This window comes from Microcaecilia unicolor, chromosome 3 (genome assembly GCF_901765095.1).
Source record: "Microcaecilia unicolor chromosome 3, aMicUni1.1, whole genome shotgun sequence".
Classification (NCBI taxonomy): Eukaryota; Metazoa; Chordata; class Amphibia; order Gymnophiona; family Siphonopidae; genus Microcaecilia; species Microcaecilia unicolor.
The window spans coordinates 104,282,928-104,310,393 of record NC_044033.1 but is presented as its reverse complement, the minus strand read 5'-3'; the positions used below and the strand labels follow the sequence as shown (position 1 = coordinate 104,310,393).

At 42.9% G+C, this 27,466-nt stretch overlaps 1 protein-coding gene across 1 annotated transcript in view; it reads right to left on the bottom strand.

Annotated features, from left to right (window-relative positions):
- RALGAPA2 (Ral GTPase activating protein catalytic alpha subunit 2) overlaps nucleotides 1-27,466 on the bottom strand; it is an 898,249-nt gene that overhangs the window by 479,293 nt on the left and 391,490 nt on the right. The window contains 2 exon segments of the mRNA XM_030196220.1: nucleotides 17,695-17,753; nucleotides 18,202-18,330. Coding sequence (XP_030052080.1) covers nucleotides 17,695-17,753; nucleotides 18,202-18,330 — 188 coding nt within the window.

Genomic DNA, 27,466 nt, shown 5'->3' with positions numbered 1-27,466 from the left:
GAGCTTTGCCCAACGCTTCAGCAGACGGCGTCCCCTGACCTGAGCTGGAATGCACAGGGAGGTACAAGAGCCTCAAGAACCTGACTCACATGCCGCAGCGGAACAGAATGCCAGAAACACTCAAACGTAGCCCGCAGGAAGCACATTGCAGGAGATTTGGCCCGATGGCCGTGGGAGAGCAGACGCAGTGCTCCCCCCCTGTCCCGGGTCAGCCTACAGAAGAAAGATTGGAGGAGTCAGCACGGATCTTCCAGGAACGCTAACAGCAACACCCCAGCCTCTACCACAGCGCACACATCCAAGGAACCACATGGCGGAACACGGCCGGGAAGACAGCAGTCAAACACTTGGCTCTGCAAGAGGCATTGAGCCACCTATGATGGAAACCAAAAAGAACCGGGAACCCAGATTCAAGAGGAGCTCACACACAGACAGCTGAGAAAGTGAACTCCTGCCTTCTAACCCTTTCGAGCACACTGCGAAGCAGCAAAGACCCATCACCTTAACAAGGACGATGGCACGGATTCCAGAAAATTCATACAAAAAAAAGAAAAAAAACCCTAAGAAATCAGGTAACTAAGACCCCAAGGGAATTAAAAGAAACCAGAACCTTCTGAACTGTTTATCTTAATAGACCAAGGGGCACTAAAGCCACACTAGAAACCTCTACTACTCTTTCAGACACTTGAGGCAAGAGACCCAAAACCCAGTCACCTTGCTAAAAAAAAAAAAAAAAAAGCTACAGAAGAAAACTGTCCACCTCAATCTTTAGAACTTTTAATCAAGCTGGCAAGGTACCTGGCTACAGGGATAACACCAGTGCTCCCGATCCCGTGCTCTGGGTGCACTGAGCGTGGCTATGATGCGAGGACCTATTATGGCCCCAGCCACACAAAGCAGACACATCTCTCTGGGGCAAGTTTAATAACAAATACATATCAGGATATGCAGAAATAATAACTTGATAGTTGATTTCATGTCTTGGGATTAACTATTTGATTGAGTAACTACCTGTGTCTTAATATACTTCAAAAATGGCTAATATAAGGATATAGTTTCTCTACTATATGAAAATACTATGGATAACTGGGTTGCAAACTGCCTCACTTAATGAATGGAACAAAATCATTGTACTCATCTCTGCTAGATGATGCTCCACCATCAACTGGAAGGGCCAAATCACAATCCTCACAACAAACCAGAGACCAAAACAAACCAGAGACCAAGATGATGATAAATAGCAAAAAGATAAGTTTGGATAAAAATCAAAACCACCACAATTTAAAAAAAGATAGAATGAATAGACAATTACAAATTGTCAAGTACATCACCATTAAACATGATACATATGTACCTATTCCTATTGGCTATATAAATTGAATTTCAGAAGTAAATAAGTCAGCTATAATTACAGACTGGATTGAAATTGAACAACTAGGTATACTGTTTATAACAGAAACATGGCTGCACCTTAAAGATGACCCAGTACTGCTTGACTTATGCCCACTGGGATACAAAATAATACACATCAACAGAACCAACAAGAAAGCAGGTGGGGTTGCCTAAATATATAAATCCTTCTTTACAGTAGAGCATGTTGCTGAACACATATCCTCTACAAACGAAATTCTGGCATGCAAAATCAATGACACAACATTAACAGGTCAATTTTATGCTGCCTAGTTTTCTACTGTCCCCCAGGAAGATGGTCTAACACTCAAGATGACTTCATAAATTTTGTATCAAATATCTGCACTAACTTCTCTGATGTCCTTCTACTAGAAGATATAAATCTACACCCAGAAAAAAATCACATCACCAGCACTAGAAATCTTAGAAAACTTCCTGATACAATGGAACCTCAAAACAGCACAAGCTACTTCATCGCATGCAAATGGCCATCAATTAGACATACTAGCTTACATGTTCTCAACCAAAAATAACCAAATACTACAAAATCATAACTGGGAAGAGGTGTTATGGTCAGATCACAGCAAACTCACATTCACACAATGGTAAGACTAGGGAACCAAGAGCATCTCACACTTTTATGACTAGCGGAAAGGTGGATAATCACAGCTTCTGGAAAATTGCGCTGAATGAACAAACAACACACACATTTCATGAGAAAATGGGATGAATTAGGTGAAAACGCTCAGAACAAAATAACACCACTTAAAATGAAAACAAGAAGTAAAAAACCACGTCCATGGTTTAATAATGAGCTACTAAAGATGAAAAAACTTTGTAGGAAACTGGAAAGAAAATGGTCCAAAAAAAAAAAAAAAATCAGACACAAACAAAATCATATGGAGCAAAGCTTTAAGAGCATATAAACACAATATAAAGAGAGCTAAAGAAAATACTACAGGACATATGTGGGCCCAGAATAGATTAATACGGAAAAAAGTATACAAACTCCTGAATAGCTTATTAAACACCCAAGCTTTACTAGAATCAAATGAAACTTCACCAATAGCAGACAAGCTCGCACAACACTTTGAGGAGAAAGTATAAGATCAAATCTTGCTGCAACACAAATATCCCTCACAGATTTCTTACAGGAAATGTGAAACAATAATGATCACATCAAGGCACACAGAATCTGGTCCTCTTTAAAATATCTACAACCAGCTCAGTCAAAGCATTACTGACAAAATATACACATGCAAATTGTCTGTTAGACAGCTGCCCTAACTATATGATAAAAGAGTCACTAGATTGATTTGTTGAATGCTTTACTGAATCCATAGAATACATGTTTTCGAATGCTCATTTTCCTCTGATAGGGGCAATATTATACTCACTCTAAATCAATGAGCTCACAAACTACAGACCAGTGGCTTCAATACCATTATTGACCAAAACGATGGAGGGTCAAGTAGCACAACAATTAATGAAATATCTGACACATTCCTCAATCCTTCATAGCTCTCAATCAGGGTTCAGACCACTATACAGCAATGAGACAGTCATAACTACCCTGATAACAAAATTCAGAAGATTAATAAGACAAGGTCAGAAAATCTTTCTACTACAATTTGATATGTCAAGTGCTTTCGATCTAGTAGATCGCACAACACTAATGACCCCATTTAGCAACATGGGAATTAGTGATGCAGTGGCAACATGGTTTAGTGTATTTTTAAGGACTAGATCCTGTATTGTAAAGATGTCTAATCAGTTTTCCGCTTCTTGGATCCCTGAATGAGCAGTACCACAAGGTTCCCCACTACCACCTATATTATTCAATATCATGATGGCTCCACTCAGCAAAAAAATGGAACAAATGGGATTTATAGGGGTCTTTTCCTGCTGTCTCACCTTTGCTGGTTAGACCTGAAACATCTTTTTCTGATTTACAATGGATTCTGCAGCTTGAGGCCTGAATATAACAGAAACAAGCTATCCTCAAGAAAAAACTACTACTTACATAAGTACATAAGTATTGCCATACTGGGAAAGACCAAAGGTCCATCAAGCCCAGCATCCTGTTTCCAACAGTAGCCAATCCAGGTCACAAATACCTGGCAAGATCCCAAAAATGTACAAAACATTTTATACTGCTTATCCCAGAAATAGTGGAGTTTTCTCAAGTCCATTTAATAATGGTCTATGGACTTTTCCTTTAGGAAGCCGTCCAAACCTTTTTTAAACTCCACTAAGCTAACCGCCTTTATCACATTCTCTGGCAACAAATTCCAGAGTTTAATTACACGTTGAGTGAAGAAACATTTTCTCCGATTCGTTTTAAATTTACTACATTGTAGCTTCATCCCATGCTCCCTAGTCCTAGTATTTTTGGAAAGTGTAAACAGACCCTTCACATCTACCCGTTCAACTCCACTCATTATTTTATAGACCTCTATCATATCTCCCATCATCTGCCTTTTCTCCATGCTGAAGAGCCCTAGCCGCTTTAGCCTTTCCTCATAGGGAAGTCGTCCCATCCCCCTTCTCATTTTCGTCACCCTTCTCTGCACCTTTTCTAATTCCACTATATCTTTTTTGAGATGCGGTAACCAGAATTGAACACAATATTCGAGGTGCAGTCAAACCATGGAGCAACATAAAGGCATTTTTGTTTTCCATTCCTTTCCTAATAATACCTAACATTCTATTTGCTTTCTTAGCCGCAGCAGCACACTGAGGAGAAGGTTTCAATGTATCATCGATGACGACATCTAGATCCCTTTCTTGGCCTGTGACTCCTAACGTGGAACCTTGCATGACAAACGCCTTCTGAAAATCCAGATACACAATATCAACCGGCTCACCTTTATCCACATGTTTGTACACCCCTTCAAAGAAATGCAGTAGATTGGTGAGGCAAGATTTCCCTTCACTAAATCCATGTTGACTTTGTCTCATTAATCCATGCTTTTGAATATGCTCCGTAATTTTCTTCTTTATAATAGTCTCTACCATTTTGCTCGGCACTGACGTCAGACTCACCGGTCTATAATTTCCCGCATCTCCTCTGGAACCTTTTTTAAAAATCGGTGTTACATTGGCCACCCTCCAATCTTCCAGTACCACGCTCGATTTTAAGGATAAATTGCATATTACTAACAATAGCTCCGCAAGCTCATTTTTCAGTTCTATCAGTACTCTAGGATGAATACCATCCGGTCCAGGAGATTTGCTACTCTTCAGTTTGCTGAACTGCCCCATTACATCCTCCAGGTTTACCATGAAGTCAGTAAGTTTCTCCGACTCGTCAGCTTCGACTACCATTTCCGGCACCGGTATCCCACCCAAATCTTCCTTGGTGAAGACCGAAGCAAATAATTCATTTAATCTCTCCGTTACGGCTTTGTCTTCCCTGATCGCCCCTTTCACTCCTCGGTCATGCAGCGGTCCAACCGATTCTTTTGCCAGCTTCCTGCTTTTAATAAACCTAAAAAATGTTTTACTATGTGTTTTTGCCTCCAACACAATCTTTTTTTTGAAGTCCCTCTTAGCCTTCCTTATCAGCGCTTTGCATTTGACTTGACATTCCTTACTCTGTTTCTTATTATTTTCAGTAGGTTCCTTAATTTTCTGAAGGATTTTCTTTTAACTCTAGCTTCCTTCACCTCACTTTTTAACCACGCCGGCTGTCATTTGGTCTTCCGTCCTCCTTTTTTAATACGCGAAATATATTTGGCCTGGGCTTCCAGGATTGTGCTTTTGAACAGCATTCATGCCTGATGTAAATTTTTGACCCTCACAGTCGCTCCTCTAAGTTTTTTTTCACCGTTCTTCTCATTTTATCTTAGTCTCCTTTTTTAAAGTTAAACGCTAACGTACTTGATTTCCTATGTATACTTACTTCAAAGCTAATATCAAATCCGATCATATTATGATCACTGTTATCAAGAGGCCCCAGCAACATTACCTCCCGCACCAGATCATGTGCTCCACTAAGGACTAGGTCTAAAATTTTTCCTTCTCCCATCGGCTCCTGTACCAGCTGCTCCATAAAGCTGTCCTTGATTTCATCAAGGAATTTTACCTCCCTAGCGTGCCCCGATGTTACATTTACCCAATCAATATCGGGGTACTTGAAATCACCCATTATTGTGTTGCCCAGTTTCTTTGCGTCCCTAATTTCCTTTAACATTTCCGCATCCCTCTGTTCATCCTGGCCAGGCGGACAGTAGTACACTCCTATCACTATCCTTTTCCCCTTTATACATGGAATTTCAATCCACAGTGATTCCAATAAGTGATTCCAAGAATTTTCAATCTATTTGATTCAAGGCTCTCCTTAATATACAATGCTACCCCTCCACCAATTCGATCCACCCTATCACTACGATATAATTTGCACCCCGGTATGAAAGTGTCCCACTGGTTATCCTCCTTCCACCAGGTCTCAGAGATGCCTATTATATCTACATTTAGTGCAATATATTCTAACTCTCCCATCTTATTTCTTAGGCTCCTGGCATTCACATATAGCCATTTCAAAGTATGTTTGTTCTTCCTATTTACATCATGCTTAGTACCTGACAGTATTAATTTGCAATCTTTGGTCTGATTTTTATGACACCTGATCTACTACGGTCTCTTTTGCAACATCACTATCAGGATACCCTATCTTCTCTGTTTTGGTGATATCTTTGAAAGATACCTTATCCCAAACCATGCGCTTTTGAGCGACTGTCGTCCCCCCCCCCCCCCCCCCCCCCCGTTTCTAGTTTAAAAGCTGCTCTATCTCCTTTTTAAATGCCGATCACAGCAGCCTGGTCCCACCCTGGTTAAGGTGGAGCCCACCTTTTCAGAATAGGCTCCCCCTTACCCAGAATGCTGCCCAGTTCCTAACAAATCTAAAACCCTCCTCCCTGCACTATCATCTCATCCACGCACTGAGACTCTGGAGCTCTGCCTGTCTCTTGCGCCCTGCGTATGGAACAGGTAGCATTTCAGAAAATGTCACTCTAGAGGATCTGGATTTGAGCTTTCTACCTAAGAGTCTAAATTTGGCTTCCAGAACCTCTCTCCCACATTTTCCTATGTCACTGGTACCCACATGTACCAAGACAGCCGGCTCCTCCCCAGCACTATCTAAAATCCTATCTAGGTGACGCGTGAGGTTCGCCACCTTCGCACTAGGCAGGCAAGTCACCAGGAGATCCTCACATCCACCAGCCACCCAGCTATCTATATGCCTAATGATCGAATCATCAACTACAACAGCTGTCCTAACCTTTCCCTCCCGGTCAGCACTTGGAGACATATACTTGGTGCGAGAGGATAGTACATCCCCTGGTGGGCAGGTCCTGGCTACAGGAGTACTTCCGACTTCACCAGGGTGATGCTCTCCTTCTAGCAGATCTCCCTCCTCCAATGTAGCACAGGGGCTACCAGACTGGAGGTGGGACTTCTCTACAACATCCCTGTAGGTCTCCTCTATGTACCTCTCTGTCTCCTTCAGCTCCACCAAGTCTGCTACTCTAGCCTGAAGAGAACGGACATGTTCCCTGAGAGCTAAGAGTTCTTTGCATTGGGCACACACATATGACATCTCACCAACTGGGAGATAATCATACACGTGACACTCAATGCAAAAGACTGGATAGCATCCCTCTCGCTGCTGGACTGCTGACTCCATCTCAGTGTTTTTGAGTTTTTCAATAATTTAAAACTTGCTACAGTATTAAGGATATTAGCCTAATATAAAAGTGTCTTTTAGTTTATATAGTATGATTAATTTAGTGTTTCCTTCTTAGATGGTAATGAAATGTATTTAAAACTCTGTAAGAGCATCCTTGCTTGTTACCCTAATTACAATAACTGACTATAAATGAAGAGTTGCCCTAGGGGTGGTCGGGAAGACTAAACTAGATCCTGCAGTGCCTGCTAGGTTCTGTCAATGCTGTGGTACAAAGATTTTAAAACTAAGTGGAAAAGACTATGGAGATTAGTTGATAAAATTTGCTTTTTATATTTTTATTTTGCCTAACACTAACCTACAATTCCTCCTTTAAACCCCAATCTTTAAGTTCCCAAAGTACAAAGCAAAATAGCGTTCACTTACCAGAGAAATGTCCTCTTCTCTTGGAACTTCTCAGAAAGAAAGTTCAGTGGGACCTTTCCTCTTTATGTAGTTTTGAATCTAAGGGGCCTTTGAAGCAGACTCAGCAACCTATGCAAGTATTCTACTTCCCCACACCTTAATTAACACTTAATTGAGGTCGCTGGATGAGACCAAGAGTTTTGGGCTGTTTAGTTTCTACCTCTAGAGAAAATTTCAGTTTAAAACTATGGGAAAAGGATTTTGTACACTATCCAGCTTATTTTTGAAGGAGAAGGGCGGCCATCTTCCGACACAAATCGGGAGATGGCTGGCCTTCTCCTAAGGCCGACCAAATTGATATAATCGAAAGCCGATTTTGGGCGCCCTCAACTGCTTTCCGTCACAGGGCCAGCCAAAGTTCAAGGGGGCGTGTCGGCACTGTACCGAAGGCGGGACGGGGGCATGGTTAAGAGATGGCTGGCCTTGGCTGATAATGGAAAAAAGGCCGGCCGGCCCTGACGAGCATTTGGCCGACTTTACTTGGTCCATTTTTGTTCACGACCAAGCCTAGAAAAGGTGCCCAAACTGACCAGATGACCACCGGAGGGAATCGGGGATCACCTCCCCTTACTCCCTTCAGTGGTCACCAACCCCCTCCCACCCAAAAAAAAATTCAAAACATTTTTTTGCCAGCCTCTATGCCGGCCTCACATGTCATACCCAGCTCTATCACAGCACTATGCAGGTCACTGGAGCAGTTTTTAGTGGGTACTGCAGTGCACTTCAGGCAGGCGGACCCAGACCCCCCCCCCCCCCACCTGTTACAATTGTGGTGGTAAATGTGAGCCCTCCAAAACCCACCCGAAATCCACTGTACCCACATCTAGGTGCCCCCCCATTACCCTTTAAGGGCTATGGTAGTGTTGTACAGTTGTGGGTAGTGGGTTTTGGGGGGCTCAGCACACAAGGTAAGGGAGCTATGCACCTGGGATCAATTTCTGAAGTCCACTGCAGTGCCCCCTAGGGTGCCCGGTTGGTGTCCTGGAATGTGAGAGGGACCAGTGCACTACAAATGCTGGCTCCTCCCACAACCAAATGGCTTGGATTTGGCCGGTTTTGAGATGGCCGCCATTAGTTTCCATTATCGGCGAAAACCAATGGCGGCCATCTCTAAGGGCGGCCCAAATGTTGAGATTTGGCCAGCCCCGACCGTATTATCGAAATGAAAGATGGCTGCCGCCCATCTTGTTTCGATAATACGGTCAGGTACACCACTTTACGGGGCCATCATTAGAGATGGGCGCCCTTATAGATGAGCGCCCCCGTTCAATTATGCCCCTCCAAGGCAACTAGTTAATGATGCTTGCTTTTCTCTCTCTCTCTTTTTTTATTACCGCCTTAATACTAAACTAAGTCATGCTTGCTTTTCCCTCTCTCTCTCTCTTTTTATTCCCCTTTAATACTAAACTAGATCCTGCAGTGCCTGCTAGATTCTGTTAATGCTGTGGTACAAAGTTTTTAAAACTAAGCAAAATAGCGTTCACCTACCAGAGAAATGTCCTCTTCTCTCGGAATTTCTCAGAAAGAAAGTTCAGTGGGACATCACCATCCAAGGACGTGTGCTTACGTGCACTAGCCATCCAACTTATCTCCTGGGAAGGTGTGAAGGAGTGTGCCTTACAGATACAGAGTCTCCGGGAACATCTGTGAACCATGGTGAGTTTGCTATCATCAGGCTTGCTGGAAGCTCATAAGGCCCCATTGTTATGATCATGGGTACTATGCGGAATGGAAGTACACAGTTTGTGAGTGGTCCATGTGTGTAATCTGACCCAGAGGAATGCCAATGTGGGGCATGAGAGAGGGGAAGAGAAGAAGATTGCCTGGTGTATGGTTCTTTCTCTGAGGAGTTAGAAACTAATTTTTCCTAAACACCTGTGAACTGTGGTTCCTTGTGCCAAGAACTGACAATGTCAAATTCAGCCGCAGGCTGGTAGCTTCCCCAGAGACTGAGTAACCAGCTGCACAGAATAGAGACTTTGGACAAACACCTGATCTACAAGGGCTCACAGGAAATCTGCTGGAGCATGAACAGGAGTCAATTCATCACCCCCTTGGACTCTGAATCTACAGGACCTCAAGAGTCAGATTCAGGATTTTTCTTCTTAAAGCTTATGGTTATTTAGCTTTTGTCTTTGCCTCCAAGGCAGAGAAACTCGCATCCTGGAAATAAATGCATGGCTGCATGGATGGTGTCACTGAGAGTGTTTCAGCCAGCGGTAGACTGACAGTGATCCAGGCCAGGGCAATAAGAATCATTGGGCCCCCCATCTCCTTCCTTGTGTCCCAGGTCCTGCTGACTCCCTCTCCCCCTGCGTTTAAGCAGTGCCACTGACCTTTTCTTTTAGTCTGGCAGCTGCAAGTACAGCTTAGCCTCCAGGTACCTCAAAAACTCCTTTCCTCCATGCAGGCAGGGGCCACCAGTAGCTAAACTGGTCATCTGTCACTGACGCCGGAGCTTCCTTCTGCTAAGGTCCACCCTTGTGGAAGGAGGAAGTTATGTCAGAAGGGGGGGCAGGCCACGGCAGAGGAAGTTCTGGTGTCAGCGGCATACAGCCAATGTATCCGCTGGTACCTCTGCCTGCATGCAGGAAAGGGGAGTATTCGGAGACGGGAGTGCAGGAAGGAGAGAGAAAGGGAACATCCTGGTCCCAGACCTGGGGACGCAGGGGAGAGAGGGATATCAGGCACATGGGAGGGAAGTACTGGGCCCCCCACTGCCCTGAGACCTCAGGCACTGCCTAATTGCCCGTATGGTCAGTACGCCCCAGGTTTCAGCTTCCTGGACCATGGAATGACTTTCTAAGGGATGCTAATTAGAGATGGTGTCCATCTATCAAAGAAGAGAGGAAGTGTCTTCAGCAGCAGACTGGCTAACATACTGAAGAGGACTTTAAACTATAACCATTAGGACTTGGTGATCAAAGCACCCAAGTAAAAACTCCCAAGAAAGCAAAGGTTTAAATATCTTTAAAGAAATGGGAAAAAAGGGCCGTATCTGGAAAGTAGTGTATAATAATGCCCATAATATGGGAAATAACACTCTGAATCTAAAAGCTGTGATAGAAGAGGATGACTTGGATTTAGTAGCAGTCACAAAGATGTGGCTCATGGAGAACCATTGCTGGGATATAGTTATACTGGGCTTTAATCTGTTTGGGAAGGAAAGGGTAGAAAGAATGGGATGAGGAGTGGAGTCATATGTTAAAGATAAGAATTACAAGACTTAAAGAGTAAGGAAGAGGCACCGTGGGTTAATCTGGAAAGAAAGAACTGAATTGCTGTTTAAAGTAGGGTGATATACAGGCCTAGATCACAGGCAGAAGTGGACAGAAACCTAATTGAAGGCATTCAAAATATAGCTCCAAAAAGGGAAGTGATTTAACGTGCCAGATGTTGACTGGGCTATACTTTTGTGGTGTCATCTAGAAGTAGGGAGATCCTAGATTCTCTACAGGGAACTGTTCCAGCATTTGGTAATGGAACCCACTTTTAGAAATGGATGCAATCCGCATCTTAACTCACGTGTTTGCTATGATTAGTATTGACTACTGCAACGCAGTACTCAATGGCATATGCCAAAGAGAATTACAATGGTTACAACTAATACAGAGCATAGCAGTTAAACTAATTTTGGGTGGGGGGAAATATGACCATGTAACCCCCCCCCCCTCCTATGTCAGGAACATTGGTTGCCTGTACAAACATGCATTAAAATCATAGCCCTGATTCACAATCAGCCTCCCATTCTATCTCAATACTTGCTGCCTTATTATCCTACTCGGGAACTCCAATCTGCCACACAACACCTTCTCAACATCCTCACACCTTGCAAGGTGCCATTAACTACTTTTAGAAACACCATGTTTTCTGTATCTGGCCCTGTTCTTTGGAATTCCCTCCCCATTACTCTCCATAGTACACAATCCTACTCCGAGTATAAGTCTGCCCTAAAAACCTATTTTTTCAAACAACTATATGGGTCCTCGACTTGAATAATGGGCAGCCATGTCAATCCTGTATTTTGAAGCAGGAGACTGAGAGACAGACTATTGGAAAACCCTGCCACCCCTTCCCTTTCCTTAGAGGACTATCAGCCCTTCTCCATTGCCTTCCTCCTTATTTCTTCTCTTTCCTATGAATATTGTGGTTCCTTCTTCCTAACTCTCTTCTCTATCTATTTTTTTAAAATTTGTAAACTACTTTGATGGTCATCACCCTTTAGCGGTGTATCAAGTAATAAAGAAATTTGCAAACTTAATGCCTACAAACAGGGAGAGTATTTCTGATGTTATAGCAGGTGATCATTTGGCATCCAGTGATCACCAGCTGATGTGCTTCAATATTAAGACTGGCATAAAGAAGGCTCACTCAAAGGTTCCAGACTTAAAAAAAAACTACCTTTGTTCTGATGGGGGAATGCCTCAAGTAGTTGTTAGCTAGATGGGAACATCTGGGAGAAGCAGGAAAGAAGGGGAAAACTTAAAGCAGTTCTTTTAAGAGCAGCAAACCTTTTTGTAAGAAAAGTAAATAGAAGTAAGAGAAAAAGAAGGCCGATTTGGTTCTCAAAAATAGTAGCTGAAAAGGTAAGGAAAAAGAGGTTAGCCTTCATAAACTGCAAGAGATCACAGAAAGAGGAAGACAGGTGATGTAAAAAGACTTGAAGCGATTCAGAGAAAGTGACAAAAATGGTATGGGGTTTGCATTGCAAGATGTATTAGGAGAGACTTGAGGACCTGAACATGTAAACGCTGGAGGAAAGGAGAGACAGGGGAGATACAATACAGACATTCAAATATTTGAAAGATATGGATTTACAAACAAACCTTTTCCAGAGACAGGAGAATGGTAGGACTAAAGGACATGAATTGAGGTTGTGGGGGGGCTGGCTCAGGAATAATATCAGAAAGTACTTCTTCACGAACAGGGTAGCACGTACCTGGATTGCCCTCCCATGGGAGGTGGTGGAGATGAAAACGGTAACGGAATTCAAAAATTTGTGGGATAAACACAAAGGAATCCTGTATAGAAAGCATGGAACCAAAAAAGCTTAGTGGTAATTAGATGGCAACACCAGTGCTGGGCAGACTTCTATGGTTTGTGCCCTGATCGTGGCTGGACAGATTCAACATTTTTTTAGATACTTTACTGATAGGAGGAAGTATAAAAGTGTCATTGTGATACTCAAGGGTGAAGGGGAGGAATATGTAGAAGCTGATAAGGATAAGGTGGGATTGCTTAACAAATATTTCTATTTTGTGTTCACATTTGAAGGGCCAGGATAGGACTATAGAAGACAAACAAAAATAGTTTACAGTTTATTAAAACTTGATATACCGCCCAAGTTAACTCGCAGAACTGAGCGGTTTACAAATTAAATTGAAATCCAAAATAGTAGGAAAGAAACTACATCATTTGAGATACGAAAGAGAGTAAAGCAATCAAGTCAGAGCACTCACCGCAGAACTAGAGAGCGGGGGAAAGGGGGAGGTTGGGAGAGCAGAGAAAAAAGGCAAAACAGGATGGTGACAATGAGCCTGATACTTCTTAGTGATTATTCCAGAGAAAATGCCTGCTTAAAAAGGTGCATTTTCAAAGCTACCTTAAACAGTTTAAAAAACGATTCGGCCCAGAAAGGAACAGGAAGAGCATTCCAATAAAAGGGAGCAGTGAAAAAGAAAGCAGTGACGTGTATGTTCAAACTGAGTGGCCTTTGGGATAGGGAGGACTAGATGGTAGTTACTGATAGAGCAGAGAAGACAAGACAAATAGGAGACTAGGGAATAGTTAATGTTGTGAGACACTCTGGAAGATCACCCCGAAAGGCTTTAAAAGTGAGAATAAGCAATTTAAAAATGATACGCTGTTCTATTGGTAACCAGTGGAATTTTTGAAACAGAGGAGAAACATGATCAAATTTAACAGCATGACGAGTTTAATCACTGTGTCCTGTAGCAACTGAAGCCTTTTCAGATTTAAACAACAGCTACCAAGATAGATGATATTACAACAATCAAGATGAGTAATGAGTAACAACAGAACAAGGGTATGAAAAGTGGGTTGGTCAAAGAATCTGTGAATAGAGTGCAATTGGTGAACAACGTAAAAACTGGACTTACATAAACTAGCAATTTGTGGGGAGAAAGTGATATAGGAGTCCAAGATAACTCCAGGATTGTGGAATGGATTTACTGGGTGTGTTTGGATACCAAACAGAGCAAAAGGAGAGTCAGGAATGGTCAAGCCTGCACTAAACCAGCAGGCTACAGTCTTTTCCTAGTTTAAAACTAATTTATGATCACTTAACCAACTCACAATCATTCACAACAATCTTGGAGTGAGCAAATAGCTATGTCAAATGGATTTACATAAAAAATAGAATGTCCTCAGCATAGAAATGGCAAGATATACTTGAAGCTTGGATCATAGAAGCAAGGGGACTTAAAAACAAATTTGAAAGAATAGACCCCTGGGAAACACCATAGAGCAAAGGACAGGGAGAGGCAGTTGATGATGCAAATGAAACCTAAAAAGAGCGCTTAGTAAAAAAGGAAGTACACCAAGACAGCACTGTTCCAGAGAAGCCTAAAGAGGACAGCTGAGTAACAAATTATGGTCGACCAAATCAAACACTGCAGATATCTTGTGTTCGTCTAGATGAGAATGAATTTCACTAAGAACTGCTGTTATAGTGGTCTCAGTGCTCTGAAATAGAAATGGCAGTGTGGTAGACTTTGAATAACATTCAGAGGACTGTGTTCATGAGGAGTTAGCTAGATAGCTAAACTACAGATGGACAGAGCGATTGGGCTGGATGGAATATATCCATGAGCACTTAAGAAACATAGAAAGTTTGCCTCTTTGCAGATGATACCAAAATCTGCAATACAGTAGAAAGCCCTGATGGTGTGGATAACATGAGGAGGGATCTAGCAAAGCTTGAAGAATGGTCCAGGACTTGGCAGCTAAGATTTAATATTTAAAAACGCAGGGTCATTTATTTAGGCTACAAAAACCCAAGGGAACAGTATTTAGGTGTGAACGCAAATGCTGATCTTAAGGTGGCCAGGGTGAAGTATTTCCGTGCAAGTAAGAGAAATGGAACTTGGATGTAATCGTATGTGGTGCTCATAACTTAGCCAAACAGATAGAAAAGGTACGTTGAAAGGATGACAGCTGGAAAAAGAAGGTGATAAAGCCACTGTATAAGTCTGGTGAGCCCAAATTTAGAGTGCTATGTACAGTTCTGGAGAGAGCACCTTCAAAGAGATATAAACATAATGGAGTTGGTCCAAAGGATGGCTACTAAAATGGTCAACAGAAGGTGAGATAGGGGAGATTATGACCGAGACATTTAAATACCTCCATGGCATAAGTGCATGATAAGTTGGCTCTTTTTAGCACTACGAATGTATTACAGTTAATATTAGCAGTTTATTTGAGAGACTGAGGTCATGCTCCACATTTCCTGGCATAGCAGTAGGATTCATTACTGTTTGTAGTATGCAAAAAACAAACCCATGTGGTAACATAGTAAATGATTGCAGATAAAAATCTGGCTGTTTAACTTAGTGTGCCCAACACAGGGACCGGAGTTGTAGTTTACTGGATATTTGCTTTCTAGTGAAATCAAAGTGGTGTACACTCTAAGAGGAAGGAGTTCATGTAAACAGGAAAACTGAAAAGAAAATAGAGAGAAAACATATATACAAAGAGCAGACAGCAACAACAACAAAGTACTGCATCACAAAGTAGGGGTTAGCTATGCAGTTGAAATTACTTGCAGCTCTGTGTAGGTTACAGCCCTCTATGCCTGTTTAAAGTGTGAAGGTCATTTAAGGTTTGCTTTGATTCAGTCTTCTGTGTTCTTCCCAAGCATTTTTTAAATTGTCACTATTTTTATTCTCACCACCTTCACAGAGAGGGTATTCCAGGCATCCACCAACCTCTCCATGAAAAACTATTTCCTGATGTAACTCCTAAGTCTACCATCCTGCAACTTCAATTCATGTCCTCCAATTCTATTGCTTCCCCATCTCTGAAAATGATCTCTTTGTACATTAATACCTTTCAAGCATTTAAACTTGTCATATGTCTTTTGACACAAACCTTATACCATTTTTGTCACCTTCCTTTGAACTGCTTCAAGTCTTTATGTCCTTAGTGAGATATGGCCTCCAAAACTGAATACAATACTCCAAGTGAGGCCTCACCAGCAACCTGTACAGGCTGGTAATGCCTCTCTCTATGCAGCCTCATATTTATCAGGCTCTGGACACCACCTTATCCCACTGTTTTGCCATCTTGAGATCCTCAGACACTATCACACCAAGGTCTCACTCCTGGTCAGCCTCTCGCCCCCTATCACATAAATCTCCTTTGGATTTCTTCACCTCAAGTGCATCACTCTGCACTTCTTTGTATTAAATTTTTAACTGCCAACCATTAGATCATTCTTCTAATTTTTGAAGACCACTTTTCATGTTGTCTACTTCTTCAAGGGTGTCCACTCTATTGCAAATCTTTATGCTATCCACAAAAAATTAATCTTTTCCTTCTAACTCTTTAGCACTGTCCTCCCAGAAAAGCAATTTTTTAAAGATAAACACTGCTAAACCAACATGAAAGACTGGTGCTGATCCTTAAAAAACAAAAATATGACTATTTTAGAAGACAAGTGTAAATGTTGTCTCATCTATAATTTAGGATTCATAAGATTATATATAGCAAGAAACCCAGGAAAACTAATAGTGCTCTGTTTACTACGCAGCGCTAAGGGCGAGTTAGCGTTTTTAGCACACGCTGACTAGCACGCGCTAAATGCTAAGTCACCCAAAGGAATATGTGGGTGACTCTAGCATTTAGCATGCGCTACTTTTAGCACATGCTAAAAACATTAATGCAGCTTAGTAAACAGGGTCCTTGGTATAAAAAAAATGCTCATAGAAATTGAGAGTTGCACACCAATAGTAGCCTTCAGAGCTATTTACTCCAGGCCAGAGTGAAAGTAAATATATTAGGGTCCCAAGGCTTCTAGAGACAAATGAATTGCATGTTTGTATCTCAAGAAAGATATAGTAGAACTGGAAAAGGTGCAGCAAAGGGCGACTAAAATGATAGCGGGGATGGGACGACTTCCCTATGAAGAAAGACTAAGGAGGCTAGGACTTTTCAGCTTGGAGAAGAGACGGCTGAGGGGAGACATGATAGAGGTATATAAAATAATGAGTGAAGTGGAACAGGTGGATGTGAAGCGTCTGTTCACGCTTTCCAAAAATACTAGGATTAGGGGGCATGCGATGAAACTACGGTGTAGTAAATTTAAAACAAATAGGAGAAACTTTTTCTTCACCCAACACATACTTAAACTCTGGAATTCGTTGCCAGAGAACGTAGTGAAGGCGGTTAGCTTGGCAGAGTTTAAAAAGGGGTTGGACGGTTTCCTAAAGGACAAGTCCATAGACCGCTACTAAATGGACTTCGGAAAAATCCACAATTTCGGGAATAACTTGTATAAAAATGTTTGTACGTTTGGGTAGCTTGCCAGGTGCCCTTGACCTGGATTGGCCGCTGTCGGGGATAGGATGCTGGGCTCGATGGACCTTTGGTCTTTTCCCAGTATGGCATTACTTATGAACTTATTCGTCTAAAAGTCAGTGAGCATCATGGAGTACATAAGATACACCATTTTTATGCAGCTCCATGTGATCTTGGGCAAGTCTTTTAACCCTTCATTGCCTCAAGTGCAAAGTCCATAAGACTTTGGGAACAAGAAAATACCTACTATATCTAAATGTAACCCAACAGAAAAAAGTGTAAGCTAAATCCCAAACTCTCCCCCCAATCCTACTGTAAGCCCTGAATACTATTTTCAACAGAATATCCATTTATATAATAGCTGACTTTTGGCATATCCCCAATTCAACCTCAAGTCAAAATAAACTGAATGACTTGAGCCCTAAAATTGTATAGAAACAGAATGATTCTGCAGAGATTCCTGTCAATAAGTTCAGCATATATAGAAATCATATAAAGGCAGGAGTAATATTTCTTGTTCTGCATACATATTAAATACAGTAAATGCTCATGAAAAGTTGACAATACAAATGGAAGAGAAAAAAATAACTCACCTTGCAGATTCACTTGGCTCATCACGGGCATTCTTTAGTAATATATTTATTAAGTAACACTACAAAAACAAAATCATTTCAAAACATGTTTTTAATAACTAATGGTCAAGTTCATAAAACACTACAGTTCATAGAAACAAATGATACTCAGCATAATATTTAATTTCAATGTTTGAGTAATTCTTTTACAGTTGTATTTTAATCATCAATATATTTTAATCTGGAGCCTATAACAATTTTACATATCTACCTAGAACCAGAGGTCCCAACTCAGCCAACACATACCCCATACGTCAACGTTAGTCAAAAGGACTGACAGAGTTGGGACTTTCCGGTTTAAAAAAAAAAAGGGCAGTGGGGAAAAGATCTCTGCCTGAACTAGATTAAAATATGCTTTCATTTTTTTTTAATCAATGGCAAACATTTATGGGCATACAGGTATTCAACTGTAGCAACTGAACACGAAAAAGAAGTTAATGATACTTGTGACTTGAATGTTTATCATACTTTGATGTCTTCATTTCCTGTGATGATCTCATCTCTGCCAGGTACTGACTGAAGTAAAGACATTTCCTGGTATATATTTGGAAAACAAACAAGAGAACCAAGAATTATCTGTGCTTCTGTGCGTGGTGCCTAAATAAAAATGAAATAAAAACAAGAATTATTAATTAGTTATCAAAACACAATTCACTCTTACAGTATAATACAACCAGTGGGGAAAGCATGTGGAGCATATCTAATGGAATTCTTTCTAACCTCTCTAACATGTTTATTTGTACGTGTGCACATTTTTTTCTATCTCTCTTGCCTCTGGTCTCTCTCTCCCTGACCTGGAAGGGAGAAGAAGGGGCCATTTGGCTGGAGTGAATCCTAAACATTCTTTTGGTCTGGAAAAGATTAATACTAAAAAGAAATTGGGTGTGATAAAATATCAAACCATTAGATGTCACTTTCAAGAAATTTAAAAGAAAATGTTTTACATGTAACGCCAATCCCACAAAAAAAAGTCAGAAGAAAAAGGTCAAAATGTATACACACTTTATTTGACTAAATGTTATAACAGAGTTTAGAAGGGAACATCAGAAATTTCATGCAGCACCTGTCTGCTATCTGCTAGTCATAGTCATAAGTACATAAGTATTGCCATACTGGGAAAGATCAAAGATCCATCAAGCCCAGCATCCTGTTTCCAACAGTGGCCAATCCAGATCACAAATACCTGGCAAGATCCCAAAAAAGTGCAAAATATTTTATACTGTTTATCACAGGAATAGTGGATTTTCCCCAAGTCCATTTAATAACGGTCTATGGACTTTTCCTTTAGGAAGCCGTCCAAACATTGTTTAAACTCCGCTAAGCTAACTGCCTTTACCACATTCTCTGGCAACGAATTCCAGAGTGTAATTACACATTAAGTGAAGAAAAAGTTTCTCTGATTTGTTTTAAATTTACTACATTGTAGCTTCATCGCATGCCCCTAGTCCTAGTATTTTTGGTCAATATAGAGATTGCATATGAGGTTGCAAATATCAATCAACAGTACCCTCAACATAAGTTAGTGGCTTGTGCTCATGTGAAGTCTTCTAAAAACACATTTCTTCAGTCTGGCCTGAATACAAAGAACTCTATTTGAATTTTACCCACACCTTTTTCTTAATCTCGTTTCCCATCAAGTCCTGCCTAACTATGCTCTCACATAGCCACCCTTAATTTGTTTGTCCTTGAGATAGTCTAAATCCCTGGTTACTTACTGCACATGTAATAACTTGCTTCTTGACCTTATTGTAATTTGTGTTATATTCTGTACATTATTATGTTTTATTCACTTTATTGTTTGTTTGTAAGCCACATTGAAGTTGAGTCTATTTCAGGCTAATGTGGGGTATACATGTCATGAATGAATGAATGAATGAATGAAGCTTCTCAAGTCAAAATACAACACAGCAGAGTTTGCTTTACCACAAACACGCCTAAACAGCGCTACAGTATAACTCAAGATGCCCAAAAGCTTCAGGGCTGTGATAAGTTAGTCAGTGCTGTTTTCCCCCTGTGCCAAATTTGGGCCTGTTCTGTTAAGTTTCCAAAAAGTTATTTTGTCCCTAGATGGATGAGCAAACACTTTTGACCTCCTGTGCATAATATTTTTCCAACACGCTGTTATGATGAAAAAAGTAAAAAGACTGAGGCAGGCTTGTGCACACTGGCCATTTGTATGAGTATGTTTACCAGCAGGCACTGCAGTGCCTGTGGGAGCTGGCCATTGAGCACAGCCACCTGTTCCCTTTGTTCCACTTGCAATGAGCTTTTTCTGACTTTGGAAATGCCCCAGGGAACCTTGGGGGGGGGGGGGGGGGCGGACCAGGGGGCTCCTGCAGCGGCTTCTGCCTCAGCCACAGGACTCATGGTCTCGATAGGTTTGGCAGGAATAGCAGCCATTTTGCCACTGTGCCGAAAGGCATTACAGCTAGAGCAGCTGCAGTTCACTGCTGAGGCTGGGAGGCTGGGGGACTATGCATTCTCATTGATTTCATTCTCATCTGATCAAATATCCCTCTTTTCCATTCCCTGGTTTAAAATTTTTATTGATCTTTCCTACAGAATCTTCTCAATCCCAATTATGTTAGCCACTTTGACTTCCCTATTTACCTATTTGATTCCACTCATGATTTGATAAAGCTCTATCCTAGCCTCTCAATTATCTTTCCTCCAAGTTAAAGTGACCTAATTTGTGCAGCCTTTTTTCACAAGGAAGCCATTCTATTCTCATTATTATTTTTTGTTGCCATTGTCTACATCTCTTCCAGTTCCAGTATATATTGTGCAATTGGGTGACTGGAACTGTAAATAATATTCAACATAAAGTCAGAATATAGATTTACATAGTTACATTACAAAGCAGGTATTCTCAGAGGACAGCAGGCCATTCATTTTCACGTCGCCCGGTGAGGGTAATTAAAAAATCTAACATTGCTTTAAAAGCAAGCGCAGTGTCCCCACTGCACATACACAAGTGCCTTCCCGCCTGCCGTGAGAGCATAAGACCAGTAGTACAACACTACAGCATGGAATCAACTCCAAGGGAAGGAGGGAGGGTATATGAGAATGAATGGCCTGCTGTCCTCAAAGAATATCTGTTACAGGTAAGTGTCTTCATTTTCTCTGAGAACAAGCAGGCCATATTCTCACATGTGGGAATCCCCAGGCTCAATGAAAACAACCACCATTGGTCAATTTGACCACGCAATCATGAGGTCGAAATACGAATTAACCTGAAACTATATACATACTATGTGAGAGTGCAGCCTGGAACAGACCCCAAACAAATTCTGAGGCACTGTCTGTCCAAACCGACTATCACGTCAAGTATGCTGCTCAAGGCAGTAATGAGATGTAAATGTGTGAACTTAAGATCATGTTGCAGCCTTGCATATTCCTTCAATGGAGGCTGACCTCAAGTGGATTACCGACGACACCATGGCTCTGACATAGTAACATAGTAGACGACGGCAGAAAAAGACCTGCACGGTCCATCCAGTCTGCCCAACAAGATAAGCTCATATGTGCTACTTTTTGTGTATACCTTACCTTGATTTGTATCTGCCATTTTCAGGGCACAGACTGTAGAAGTCTGCCCAACACTAGCCCCGCCTCCCACCACTGGCTCTGCCACCCAATCTCCGCTAAGCTTCTGAGGATCCATTACTTCTCAACAGAATTCCTTTATGTTTATCCCACTCATGTTTGAATTCCGTTACCGTTTTCATCTCCACCACCTCCCGCAGGAGGGCATTCCAAGTATCCACCACTCTCTCCGACATTATGAGCCTTGACATAACTCTCAAGAATCAGCCCAGCTTGGGCATAAGTGAATGCCAGCCAATTGAAAATGGTGTGTTTCCTGATAGTAACTCCCATCCTGTTGGGATAAAAAGTAACAAAAAGCTGGGTGCGCTGTCTAGGGCCTGGTCTGTTCCAAGTAAAGGGCCAATGCTCACTTGCAGTGCAAGGTGTGTAGTGTGCTTTCGCCAGGATGGGCATGAGGTCTGGGAAAAAATGTTGGAAGGATAATCAACTGGTTCAGATAGAACTCCAACACAACCTTAGCAGGAACTTAGGGTGCCTACAGGAACTACTTTGTTGTGATGAAACGCAGTGTAAGGAGGATCCACCATTAGAGCCTGAAGCTCAGTAACCCTGTGAGCTGAAGTAACATCCACGAAAAACAAGACCTTCCACGTCAAGTACTTCAGATGACAGGAATCAAGTGGCTCAAAAGGAGCTTTCATCAGCTGGTTGAGGACAACTTTGAAATTCCACAAAACAGGTGAAGGCTTGATAGGGGAGATCTGTCAAAAGCAATCCTCTCATTAAACAAACAACAAGGTTATCCAGAGATGGGCTTACCTTCCACACAGTGATGGTAAGCACTAATTGCACTGAGGTGAACCCTTACAGAGTTGGTCTTGAGACTAGACTCAGAGAGAAAGGTATTCAAGTAAGGTTTGTGTAGGGCAAGAAAGGGAATCTAGGGCCTTGCCCTGGAAGGCAGCAAGACCTTAGAGACACCCTCAGGAAGATGAAAGGAAGCAAATTCTTTCAGCATGCAGTTCATGAGGGCCAGAGACTAGAGGATGGAATGTAGAAGAGATCCCTCATTCTGCGTGATGAGGGTCGGGAAACACTCCAAGGTTCTATGGAAGACCTCTAGAAGACGAGGGAAGCAGATCTGCCTGGGGCAGTATGGAGTGATCAGGAACATGGTTCCTCGCTTGAGTTTCAACAAAGTCTTCCCCAAGATGGGAGGATATGTCTACAGAAGACCATTCCCCAATGAAGGAGGAAGGCATCCAACGCTAGTCTGTCGTGAGCCCGGAACAGTACTGAGGAACTCTGTGGTTTGAACTGAGTGAGAGATCTAGAGTGAGAAACATAAGAAATCTACCAAGGGGGTGCCCCACACTAGGAAGATCCCGTGGGCAACGCCCATGCTGAGGGACGACTCGTGTGGTTGCATGATCCTGCTCAATCTGTCGGCCAGGCTGTTGTATTTGTCCGCCAGGTAAGTGGCCTTGAGGAGCATTCCATGCTGGAAGGCCCAGTGCCACAAATGGACAGCCTCCTGACACAGCGAGCGTGATCTGGTACACCACCCTCCCGACTGTTGGTATTGCACATTGCAATTTGATTGTCTGTTTTAATGAGTACAATTTAGTTGAACAGCCAATCTCTGAAAGCCTTTAGAGCATTCCAGATTGCCCAAAGCTCCAGAAATTGATGTACAGATCAGTCTCCAGGGCTGACCAAGCTCCTTGAGTGTGAAGCCCATCTAAGTGAGATGCATCCATAGTCAGCACTCTCTGGGACTGAGGAAGTTGGAATGGAAGTCCCACAGTCAAACTGGATCGAACTGTCCACCAAAGCAGAGACTGAACCAACTCTGGTGTTACTTGGATGACATCCACTGTTTCCAGAGGCTTGAAACCATTGGGAAACTAGGGTCCATTGGGCAGTTCTCATGTGAAGACATGCCATGGATGGTGGAGGCCATGTGGCCTAACAGCCTCAACATCTGCTGAGCTATGACCTGCTGGCTGGCTCAGATTCTAGTGGCAAGAGCGACAAGAGTGTCTGCCCTCAGCACAGACAGAAAAGCCTGCACCTGCTGCATGTCTAGCAGAACTATGAACTCCAATTGTTGAAAGGGATGGACTTGGGGTAGTTTAAAATGAACTCTAGTAGCTCTAACACCTGAACAGCTCTCTGCACAGACTCCTGAGCATCATCCTTCAAGATGCTCTACACCAGCCAATCATCCAGATGGAGAAACACATGGAGGGGCATTATCGAACAGGGCACCCAAGTTTTCCTGAGGGCGTCCAATAGGACGGCCCCGTGAAGGGGCAGGGAAACCACTATTAACAAAACAAGATAGGCGTCCATTTTTCATTTCGATAATACGGTCGGGGATGCTCAAATCTCAATATTTAGGTCGACCTTAGAGATGGTCGACCCCGGTTTTCGGCGATAATGGAAACCAAGGATGCCCATCTCAAAAACGACCAAATCCAAGGCATTTGGTCGTGGGAAGAGCCAGCATTCGTAGTGCACTGGTCCCCCTCACATGCCAGGACATTAACCAGGCACCCTAGGGGGGCACTGCAGTGGACTTCACAAATTGCTCCCAGGTCATCTGGTCAGTTTGGGCACCTTTTTGAGGCTTAGTCGTGAAAACAAAATGGACCAAGTCGACCAAATACTCATCAGGGATGCCCTTCTTTTTTCCATTATCAGCTGAGGATGCCCATCTCTTAAGCACGCCTCAGTCCCGCCTTTGCTACGCCTCCGACACGCCCCCGTGAACTTTGGTCGTCCCCGCGATGGACTGCAGTTGAGGGCGCCCAAAATCAGCTTTCGATTATGCCGATTTGGGTGACCCTGAGAGAAAGACGCCCATCTTCCGTTTTGTGTCGGAAGATGGGCGCCCTTCTCTTTCGAAAATGCCCCTGATGGACTCCCAGACTGCATAGCGACACAGACTACTGCAAGACACTTGATGAAAACCCTGGGAGCCGATGTGAGGTCATAAGGCAACACATGGTACTGGAAGTGATGTGTCCCCAGTTGAAACTGAAGATACTTCCATGACCTGGAAATATCGGGATGAGTGTAAGCATCCTTTAAGTCCAGGGAGCACAGCCAGTCGTTTTCCTGAATCATGGGGAGAAGGGTGCCAAGGGAAACCATCCCGAATTTTCTTTGACCAGGACGCATCCCCCATTTTCTTGGGCACAAGGAAGTATCTGGAACAGAATCCCTGCCCTTCATCCATGATGCAATGGGTTCGACTGCATGAGCCTTTAGAAGGGCAGAGAGTTCCTCTGCAAATACCTGCTTGTGCTAAGAGCTGATGTGAGACACTGTCAGTGGGCAATTTGGCGGTCTCTGCCACTAATGCAAGGTATAACTTAGACGGACTATTTAAAGAATCCACCAGTTGGAGGTTACAAGGGGCCAGCTTTCCTGGAAAAAATTCAGCCTACCCCAAACAGCATGTCATCCAGGACAGTCACTTTTACTGCAAATATGCTCTGTGAAAATCTCACCCCCTGCTTTGACTGGGGTGCTTGTTGGGCCTTGGGCATATGCTGTTGATGAGAATGAGCATGCTGGGGCTAAGTCTGCTGAGGCTGGCAAGATGAAGGAGCATACCTACGTCTCAGAGTAGTAGGGACCCCTCTTCCACTTGCCCAAAAATCTCATGGATGAGGAGGAAGGTGCAGAAAATATATGTTGGAAGACAGCATCTATGGTGTGTGTTTCTTGCGACCTCCTCCACCTTGGCTATGGTAAGTGGGATCCACCAATCTCTGCTGGACTGCCGGGTCCAAATCAGAAACACGCATCTACGACAGTTTGTGCATCACTATACTCTGGGCAGAGATCCTGGATCTAAACAAATATGAGAATACTCTTAAACATTAAACATAATGTGTCATAGTTATCCCTGGCCAAGAGCTTCCAACATGCCATCTGCTGCTAGATCAACTGGCGAAGGGATTCAGTCTGCATCTGTGGAAGAGAATCTGCCAAATCGGACATATTACACACTAAGTTCCGTAAGTATAGGCTCATATAGATCTGGTAAGATTGAATACAGGAAATGAACACAGAGACCTGATATCTTCTGCCCAAAAGAATTCAGGGTTCTAGCTTTTCTGCCAGGGGGCACCAAAGCATAGTCTCTAGAACTTCTGGCTCTTTTGAGCACAAATTCCACCACCAAGGAGTGATGAGGCAACTGGGGCCTATCAAAACCAGGGGAGCTCTGGATTCAGAACATTGTGTCTACCTTCTTAGGAAGGACAGAGACCAACAGAGGGGACTCCCAGTTTGTCACCTGAATATCCTGCAGGATCGTCACAGCCTCTCTAGGAGGGGAATCATAGTCAAAGACCTCAAACAAATCAGCCCTGGGTTTGTCCTTCATTTCTAAATGAATTGGAATGGCAGCTTCCATTTCTCTAAAAAAGATAGAAAGGAAAAGCTCTCAGGTAGAGATCCTCTTCTTTTCTCAGGAGGCAAGGGGTCAGATGGGATAGCATATGACTCCTCTTCCATGAAGTTCCATAGATCCTCATCAGACTCCCCATGAGCGCTCCTCATCGGTGTCGACAAAGAACTCCTCATGAGAGGGCCGAGACCGGGCCTGCCTCAATAAAGAGGAACCATGTCCTTGAGATAGGCATTGAAGTGTTGGCTCCATCCTTGACGCCAGCAAAGCTTCCTCCACCGACATCAAGGGGGTGCCAGCAAGAGCAGAACTGGTTTCAGAGACCTCACTGCAGGCTGAGGGCCTAGCGGGACAGCAACAAGAGACACGGCAGGCACTCTGTTGAAAAATCCTCAGCAAGTGTTCATGGAGCATGACTTGGATGTGCTTGAGAGAGGTCATCAGGAAAGGCTGGGACATCTGGTCAAAGACAGGCTGCTGAATGCCAGGATCGAAATGGGTGCCAGGCCCTGACTGCATGGAGACCTGTGCATCCCCTCTTGTATGAAGGGGGAACAGTTCTCCCAGCACCAATGCTTCCCAGTCATATACAATCTGGCTTCAGACCCAATTTCAGTCCTACCACATTAATTGTTAACTTCATGAAAGAAATTAGTCTAGGCAGGAAAATCATCCTTATGAAATTTGGTATGTCAAGTGCATTCGATGTGGTAGACCATAATTTGCTACTTGCGTTAATTATGTTTCAAATCATTTTTATTAACGCCTTAACCAGCACTTATACAATGAAGGAAAGTTACAATTTTGTCCCCTTAATCCTTCAACCCCTCTCCCCGTCCCACCCACAAACTGCCCCGTATTCTACTGCTGGGATGGGTAACAATATGTACAGATAGCTTCAGACAAACACTACAAGTTTACTAATCTTCCTCTCGCTACATTTGTAAGGGTCTCCCAAAAAGGGTGCCATCTTTGGCGGAATCGCAAAGCTTCAGCTGGTGTAGAAGAGCAAATTGCGCATCTCTCCAGTCTCATTAGGGACAGCATTCGGGTTCTCCAGCCCTGGATTGTCGGGGTATGCATAGTCAGCCACTCTGTTAATATGACCTTTTTTGCTATTATGACAGTCCGCAGGAGGAACTCTCGACACCTTTGAGGTACTGGCGGTGTCAATCTAGGTTGGCCAAACAACAGGAAGGGATCTTAGTGCCAGCCAACTGACCAAAGAACAGAAAGCTGATTCACAAGGGTCTTCCAGAAGTATACAACCTTTGGACAAGTCCAAAACATGTGTCCCAAAGTTGCACCCTCTCCTCCACATTTCGGACAAGTTCCATCTGGCGATAAGCCCACGTGGAAGGCTCATCGTGGAGGTATAAACAAGCGTAGGGCAAACTTGTACTGAAGCTCCCAGTGAAATGTCATCTGTGAGGCCCTACGCAAGGATAATATGTGGGCTCGAAACAAGTCTGACGAAAGCGAAGAACTTAAATCTGTACTCCACATTGCAAGTCCAGTTCTGAAGCGGTATCTCTTAAATGTCTATGGTGGAATGATAAGGGCACTTTTTGTTGCGCTCCAAGGAAGAAGGCTGCAGCCAGTTCCTCCTGTACATCCTCAGTCAACGCCTCCCATGGCAGACCACCTATATAATGCCTTAGCTGATAATAATGAAAGAGGTCTGCAGGGGTCAAAGAATATTGTTGTTGCAGATCTTCAAAGGATTTAACATGACCTTCCACTGGGATAGCATGCATT